Source organism: Notolepis coatsorum (assembly GCF_963971535.1).
Source record: "Notolepis coatsorum genome assembly, chromosome: 4".
Classification (NCBI taxonomy): domain Eukaryota; kingdom Metazoa; phylum Chordata; class Actinopteri; order Aulopiformes; family Paralepididae; genus Notolepis; species Notolepis coatsorum.
In genome coordinates, this window is record NC_140168.1 from 73,314,967 (window position 1) to 73,324,116 (window position 9,150).

Genomic DNA, 9,150 nt, shown 5'->3' on the forward strand with positions numbered 1-9,150 from the left:
GGAGCGTGCAATTGGCCTGCTGACTGCAGGAATGTCCACCAGAGCTGTTGCCCGTGAATTGAATGTTAATTTCTCTACAATAAGCCGTCTCCAAATTCGTTTCAGAGAATCTCACAGCCGCAAACCACGTGCCAGCCCAGGACCTCCACATCCGGCATCTTCACCTGCAAGATCGTCTGAGACCAGCCACCCGGACAGCTGATGCAACAATTGGTTTGCATAACCAAAGAATTTCAGCACAAACTGTCAGAAACCGTCTCAGGGGAGCTCATGCTCGCCGTCGTCACCGGGGTCTTGACCTGACTGCAGTTTGTCGTCGTAAACGACTTGAGTGGGCAAATGCTCACCTTCAAGATTCAAGATTCAAGAGATTTATTAGTCACATACACACACGAGACATGTAGTGAAATGAAGGTGGCCATGCCAGCCTTGATTGTGCAAAAAATACAAATAATAATAGAATAAAATAGAATAGATAATAAAATAGACATGATAAAAAGTACTAAGATAAAATACAATACAATGTTAAGCTTACGAATGAAAGTTAATGAGTCCTATATACACTACTATACAATATACTATACAATATAGTTATACTATATATAAACTATACAAAAACATACAGTTGTTTTTTAAAGTGACCTTTTTTGTGTTTAAAGTGTTTGTGTGTGAGAGAGAGTGCAGGATGTGTGGTGTGTGTGTGTGTGTCTGTGTGTGTGTGTGTGTGTGTGCGTGTGTGTGTGTGTGTGTGTGCGTGCGTGCGTGCGTGCGTGCGTGCGTGCGTGCGTGCGTGCGTGCGTGCGTGCGTGCGTGCGTGCGTGCGTGTGTGTGTTCATGTGTGCTTGTGTGTGGAGCGATCAGTGTTCATAGTCCATTGGCCAGAGGCCAAAATTTCAATTGTCGGTGCCACTCAGGGTGAATAAACTTACATATAATTTTTTCAAAGATCTATGTCTGTAGATGATATTTTGGTATGATAGCCGTTCCAGAGTGGTAGCTTTATCATAATTATCAAGTCATCATGAAGTATACCCACCCCCTCAGGAAATTGCATTTCAGATGCTGGCGCATATCCTGTTTAGACTCACGTAGAGGACATCTGTCAATGTTTCACAATATTGTGTTTGGTATCATTTTAAAGGGGACTATGTAATCTTTCATTCAAGCTAAGATGTGAATCTTTCTGACCAATATAGAGGTCACTGGAGCTCTTTGAACAGTCAACAACACACATTTTTCACCTAAATGATATACTATCTTTTAGCCTTGTGTCATCTAGGAGCAACAGAGACACAAAATACAATATCTACAACACTCTCAGGACCATAAGGATTCAGGAAATGTATAATAGGCCTATACTATTTCATTGTTACAGGTCATTGTGAGCAGGCACGTGCACACATAGAGGCCAAGGGGTGCCTGAGCACCTGCCTTTTTGAGCCTCATCAAAAAAGTGCCCTTTTTGAAAAAAAATATTTTTTTTTTTTTTTTTTTTTTACTGTTACACATATAGACTGCCCTTCCAACTGAAAAATGTCAGGATAGAATCAAAATATTAGGTAAAGAGAGAGAGATGCCCCATATTCCATTGCAGTTTGCACGGCCTCCTCAGCATGCCTCTCCGCGGACCTATATATTTTATGCATAGCGTGGGTGGTGATGATGATCATGATAGAAACCGCTGTTGAATGCTGGTATTACACTCATTGAGGGACACAAAGAAGTCAAGTCCGATGGGATTTGGGAATCTCAAATACAAATCGGGATTGGAATAAAAAATGCATTTATATTAAACAATACAGAATATACAGCACTTCTTGGGGTCTGTAGGGTAAGCACTTATTCCCTCCCCCCTGAACATTTATGGAGATGTATGGGCCTTTTAAGTCGGTGATAAAAGTGTCTTTCAAGGATAAGTGAGCTCCTGCACTGATTATTATAGTTCAATATTCAATATTTGATCACCAAAACCCCCCAAAAAGCATAAAAAGGGGGCCCCCCGCCCGAAAAGGGCCCTTACAAATCGCGCTTGCGCGCTACGCGCACTCGCTTAATATATACACACAAGTGTAGTGCCCTTTTCAGCCTTTGAGCACCTGCCCCTCTAAAGTCCTGTGCACGTCCCTGATTGTGAGCCTTAATTAGAATAGCAGTATTAGGCTCCTATTAAATTATACAGAACAGCCACTATAGTCTAGATGGAAACATAGGTCCACCTGCATACTAGGGTGGATTTTTTTTCACCACCTGTTTTTTATTAATCCTTGAAGTGTCTATTTTAAGATTCTGACAGGTAACAGGTTGGAATAATGTCCCATGGGGTTTATTTTTAACCCTTTATTACACCTATCCTGAACCAAAACCTGAAAAATAAGAAAAAGAAAACAGCATAACTTTTGAAGTTGACAACATATAGAGACAAATTAAAACATTTTCCCAAACAGGTTTGACCCAAGGAATTCAGTACAATTGTTATTTTTAAGATTCAAACACATCTTGATTAAATCAGTGTTCTGATGGCCTGGGGGAAGAAGCTGAGTCTGAGTCTCTCTATTCTTGCTGCGTGTATGTCAGTGGTTCTCAAACTATGGGTCGCAACCCAAATTTGGGTCGCGGGTAGGTGACAGTGGGGTATTGCGCATTGGCAAGTAAAATATATATATTTTTTTAAAGAATATTTAAAAAAAAAAATATGTAATGTTCTGGCAACATATCCTGGCTAAATATGCCTCATTTTATAACTGTGTATTGATAACATAGTGCTGTAATTACATTTTCTAATAAATATGCATGATCAAGTTCAACAACGTGTGCTTTTATTGTGATATTCCTTAATTCCACGTTGAAATTACACAATGTAAAGGCGGTCGGGTGGCGTAGCGGAGATTGCGCTCGTCACCAATACAAGAGGCTGCGGTCTCGACTCCCGGAGTCAGCATTGCCTGCGGCTTGGGCCGATCGTCATACTAACTCGTTTGGCTGAGTTAGCGGGAGGGAAGTCGTGGGTGGTAATCTGGCGTTGTGGACAGCGACGCCTACAGGTCAGGTTTGGGCGCCTGCTCAGCGAAAGGCAGGAAGTGGTGAAGGCAGCGTGACCTCCCACGCGTTACGCTTCACCAATGAGAGTCCTCGCTGCCAGGTGAAAAGAGAGCCGCTGGCTGTCTCCACATGTGTCGGAGGAAGCATGTGGTGGACTTCAGGGTTCCCTTGTACCGACCAGTAGGGGGAACATGCGCACAACAACCAGGTAGGGGAGGGGGGGAATTGGCATAACGACTAAATTGGGATGGGGAGAAAAGCATAGAAAAATCAAGCGGAGAAATTACACGATGTGGGGTCCCCAAAACAATTCCTAAATAAAATGGGGTCACGGTATGAAAAAGTTTGCGGAGGCGCTTGCCTGACCACAGCAGCTTGTACAGGCTATTGTTGGGGTGGTGAGGGTCCTTTATAATTCTGCAGGTTCTGGATTTGCACCTCCTGTTGTATAAGTCCTGCAGGGGTGGTAGTGCAATATCCCCGTAGTACGCTCTGCTGAGCGCACTACTCTCTCTAGAGCCTTCCTGTCCTGGGCAGTGCAGTTGCAGTTTGATGGCGTCTGGCACTTTGGAGAAGTGTTCTCTTCACTGAGGAATCCCGGTTTTCACTGTACCGGGCAGATGGCAGACAGCGTGTATGGCGTCATGTGGGTGAGCGGTTTGCTGATGTCAACGTTGTGAATAGAGTGGCACATGGTGGCGGTGGGGTTATGGTATGGGGGCAGGCATATGCTATGGACAACGAACACGGGTGCATTTTATTGATGGCATTGTGGTTATGCACAGAGATACGGCGACGAGATCCTGAGGCCCATTGTTGTGCCCTTCATCCACCACCATCGCCTCATGTTGCAGCATGATGATGCACGGCCCCATGTTGCAAGGATCTGTACACAGTTCCTGGAAGCTGAAAACAGCCCAGTTCTTGCATGGCCTGCATACTCCCCGGACATGTCACCCGTTGAGCATGTTTGGGATGCTCTGGATCGGTGTATACAACAGCGGGTTCCAGTTCCTGCCAATATCCAGCAACTTCGCACAGCCATTGAAGAGGGGAGGACCAACACTCCACAGCCATTGAAGAGGAGAGGACCAACACTCCACAGCCATTGAAGAGGAGAGGACCAACACTCCACAGCCATTGAAGAGGAGAGGACCAACACTCCACAGCCATTGAAGAGGAGAGGACCAACACTCCACAGCCATTGAAGAGGAGAGGACCAACACTCCACAGCCATTGAAGAGGAGAGGACCAACACTCCACAGCTATTGAAGAGGAGAGGACCAACACTCCACAGCTATTGAAGAGGAGTGGACCAACACTCCACAGCTATTGAAGAGGAGAGGACCAACACTCCACAGCTATTGAAGAGGAGTGGACCAACACTCCACAGCCATTGAAGAGGAGAGGACCAACACTCCACAGCTATTGAAGAGGAGTGGACCAACACTCCACAGCTATTGAAGAGGAGAGGACCAACACTCCACAGCTATTGAAGAGGAGTGGACCAACACTCCACAGGCCACAATCAACAACCTCATCAATCAACTCCATGCAAAGGAGATGTGTTGTGTGAGGCAAATGTTGGTCACACCAGATACTGACTGGTTTTCTGACCCCCCCGCCCCCTGCATATCTGTGAAATCCATAGTTCAGTGCCTAATAAATGTCTCTTTTCAAGATAAAACTGCACATTTTAGAGTGGCCTTTTATTGTGGCCAGCCTAAGGCACACCTGTGCAATAATCATGCTGTCTAATCAGCATCTTGATATGCCACACATGTCAGGTGGATGGATTCTCTCTGCAAAGGAGAAGTGCTCACTAACACAGATTTAAACAGGTTTGTGAACAGAATTTGAGAGAAATTGGGCTTTTGTGTACATAGAAAAAGTCTTAGGTCGTTGATTTCAACTCAGGACAAATTGGAGCAAAAACTAAAATGTTGCGTTTAGATTTTTATATACAGTGTACATATTACTATATGTATGGAGAGTGATATGTATAGTCTACTGTCTATTGTTTGATGTATATATTACTAAATGTATGTACTAATGTATGGACAGTGATAAACTTATTTTTCATTTATCAAATTAATTATATATTATTCATTACCTGACAGTTTAGAACCTGTAAAATGTAGGCTATTACAGTATAATACTGTTCTGCACTGTTCAAGTACAACTGACAGGAATTAACCAGCCACGTTTCTGTGTCGTACAAACACTATATGGCAACAATCTGCAGATAATAGGGTTGTCAATCTCTTATTAGATTAGATTCAAATGTATTGTCATCATACAGCACAAGTACAGTACAACGAAAAGAAGTTGGCATCTAACCAGAGTGCAAATGTAACAGTAAAGTGCAATAACAATATACAGTGTAACAAGTGATTAAATGTGATATATATAACAATATATTAATAGGATGTATGTACAGTATAATCAAATCAAATCAAATCAAATTTATTTTATTTGTAAGGCCCGACAACACACGTTAATGTCCCCATGGGCCGGACACGTCTTCTTTAAACAAGTCAAGAAGAAACATCACAATAAGTCAAGAACAAAACAAGAACACCATAAAGTCCAGAAAATGTCAAATAAATGCAAAATAAAATGCAACACTCCCAGACATACCCCACGCAAAGTTAAGGAAAAACTCACTAAAACCTAGCAATAGGAAAAAATGCACCACAGGCAATGTGCAGGAGAGAATGTGGAGAATGTGGAGAATGTGGAATGTGCCTTAGAAGGGCCATTCAAGGGTGGATCTCCCTTCGATGTCGGTGATAGTAGTGTTGCAGTAAAACAGGCAACTGAACAGCAACTGCACATTTTGAAAGATTAAAGATAGAGCTGATAGCGATAGCAACTGAACATTTTGAAAGATTAAAGATAGAGCTGATAGCAACTGAACATTTGGAAAGATTAAAGATAGAGCTGATAGCGGAGCTATTTGAGGCAAGGGGGCGGCGCAGAGAGGGTCGCATCCTCCCGGTCTTCATCACGGGACGTACAGTGATACAAATATAAAGCCATACTGGCCAGTGGTATAACTAATAGAGTAGGTATGGGATATATACAGATATATATATAATATATAAAGTGTGTATATAAACAGGAAAATGTGCAGGAATGTAAACAGGAATATATGCAGATATAGATAAATATATATATATACAATACTGTATTATTGTACATGGTTGTCAGTGTTGTATGGGTAGACTATAGGTTGTTATGATTACAGAGTAAGGCAGTTGTAGACAGTGAAGGCAGTAGGCAGGTATAGATTGAGTATAGGCAGCAGAGTCATACTGCCTCCCCCTCCTCCCTACACGCCTCTATACTGCCTCCCCCTCCTCTATACTGCCTCCCCCTCCTCTATACTGCCTCCCCCTCCTCCCTACATGCCTCTATACTGCCTCCCCCTCCTCCCTACACGCCTCTATACAGCCTCCCCCTCCTCTATACTGCCTCCCCCTCCTCTATACTGCCTTCCCCTCCTCTATACTGCCTCCCCCTCCTCTATACTGCCTCCCCCCCTCTATACTGCCTCCCCCTCCTCTATACTGCCTCCCCCCCTCTATACTGCCTCCCCCTCCTCTATACTGCCTCCTCCCTCCTCTATACTGCCTCCCCCTCCTCTATACTGCCTCCCCCACCTCTATACTGCCTCCCCCTCCTCTATACTGCCTCCCCCTCCTCTATACTGCCTCCTCCCTCCTCTATACTGCCTCCCCCTCCTCTATACTGCCTCCTCCCTCCTCTATACTGCCTCCCCCTCCTCTATACTGCCTCCCCCTCCTCTATACTGCCTCCCCCACCTCTATACTGCATCCCCCTCCTCTATACTGCCTCCCCCTCCTCTATATCTATACTGCCTCCCCCACCTCTATACTGCCTCCCCCTCCTCTATACTGCCTCCCCCACCTCTATACTGCCTCCCCCTCCTCTATACTGCCTCCCCCTCCTCTATACTGCCTCCCCCTCCTCTATACTGCCTCCCCCTCCTCTATACTGCCTCCCCCTCCTCTATACTGCCTCCCCCACCTCTATACTGCCTCCCCCTCCTCTATACTGCCTCCCCCTCCTCTATACTGCCTCCCCCTCCTCTATACTGCCTCCCCCACCTCTATACTGCCTCCCCCACCTCTATACTGCCTCCCCCTCCTCTATACTGCCTCTTGATCTCACAGGGTTTAACTCCTCTGGAAATCTGTGCTTGCTTCCTCTTTATATACAGTAGTGTCATTTGTGGGTTACTTTTATTTATAGCTTATTCTCGTGTTATAAACGAGGCACAGTGGAATCACCCTCCTCATTTTGGCTATTTGTTATATTGGTGCAGGTTTATTTTTTAAACAAGAGCAAAGTGCCAGTGGGGGTGAGATCTTTTCACATGTTTTAAAACAAGAGCAAAGTGCCAGTGGGGTGAGATCTTTTCACATGTTTTAAAACAAGAGCAAGGTGCCAGTGGGGGTGAGATCTTTTCACATGTTTTAAAACAAGAGCAAAGTGCCAGTGGGGTGAGATCTTTTCACATGTTTTAAAACAAGAGCAAGGTGCCAGTGGGGTGAGATCTTTTCACATGTTTTAAAACAAGAGCAAAGTGCCAGTGGGGTGAGATCTTTTCACATGTTTTAAAACAAGAGCAAAGTGCCAGTGGGGGTGAGATCTTTTCACATGTTTTAAAATAAGAGCAAGGTGCCAGTGGGGGTGAGATCTTTTCATATGTTTTAAAACAAGAGCAACGTGCCAGTGGGGGTGAGATATTTTCACATGTTTTAAAATAAGAGCAAGGTGCCAGTGGGGGTGAGATCTTTTCATATGTTTTAAAACAAGAGCAAGGTGCCAGTGGGGGTGAGATATTTTCATATGTTTTAAAACAAGAGCAACGTGCCAGTGGGGGTGAGATCAAAAACAAGAGCAAAGTGCCAGTGGGGTGATATTCTTTCACATGTTGTTCATACTGTAAGAGCCTGTATCAAGGATTATATCTAAACAAGTTAACTTATCTTGAAGCAGAAGGAATATGAACTGCATAATGTCAAGATATTGTAACTTTTTTTTTTCTAGGAAATGTCTTGAAACAAGTTCACAAGTTGTTGTTTTTTGCAGTGTGATGCTAGAATCTGTGCTGAGGCCGTTGCACTTCTTGCAAGTTGCTTTGGATAAGAGCTTATATGCCTACAATCAATGTAAATGCAAATGTAGGTGCATGCTTCTGCTTCCCATCAAATTTAGTTTCTGTAAAGACTAAAATAAATAAAAATAAAAAAAGATTCAGAGACACAGAAGGAGAATTTAAAGCCTGACCTTTGATATGATGGTGGTCAACGTCCATGTCGTCACTTAAAGTTCATCTGACCAAAGAAAGAGCATAGTTCATTCCACCCGCCACGATGCATTCAACTCTCTTTCTTTCTGTCTGTATAGTATGTTTGTGGCTCTGTGTTTCTGTAAGCCTACAACCGAGGCACTGAGGGAGGAGAGCGAGAGAGAGAGAGAGAGAGAGAGAGAGAGAGAGAGAGAGAGAGAGAGAGAGAGAGAGAGGAAGTAAGAAAAAAGGAGAAGAAAAAGCCTGTATTGGGAGGGCGTTATGAACAAAAGACCTAAATTTTTGTTGTGCTTTGTGACACCATTGCTAACTGACATGCTTGGTTTTCACACCTACATCAAATGTATGAAAACAAACAGCATTATGGAAAACTTTCCTGAACCATATTTCATAACCAAACACATTTTCAGTTTGAAACATTTATCAGATATTCTCATCCAAAGTGCAACAATAGACAGAGGTCAAATTCGGGATTGGATTATCAATGTAGTAAACAGCCAAGTGGATAAGCACTGGGGATGAACTACCTGAGAATAGGTAGCTGCAATCACATGTACAAGGTGTACAAGCATATTTTCGAAGAACAAAAATATACTTGATTTTTTAAATCCCCCACAACCCACCACATTTACAAAGACCACGTAAAGCAACAGTAAGTCATGTGACGCGCCCGCCCGCCCGCACACAGGAAGAAACAGAAGCCACACGCAACAACTGAAATAGAGCTTCTGAAGCAACAGTGAGGTTAACCTCCAGTTGACATACAGCAG

The 9,150-nt window shown here is 43.7% G+C and overlaps 1 protein-coding gene across 2 annotated transcripts in view; it reads right to left on the reverse strand.

The window, feature by feature from the left end:
* Nucleotides 1-8,437, reverse strand: part of LOC311227530 (SH2 domain-containing protein 2A) — a 37,956-nt gene extending 29,519 nt beyond the window's left edge. For both annotated transcript variants that reach the window (XM_084313238.1, XM_084313237.1), the window contains exon 1: nt 8,359-8,437. In XM_084313238.1, coding sequence (XP_084169364.1) covers nt 8,359-8,386 — 28 coding nt within the window. In that variant the 5' untranslated portion in view covers nt 8,387-8,437. The remainder of the gene's footprint in view (nt 1-8,358) is intronic.
* Between the last annotated feature and the right edge of the window lie 713 nt (nt 8,438-9,150).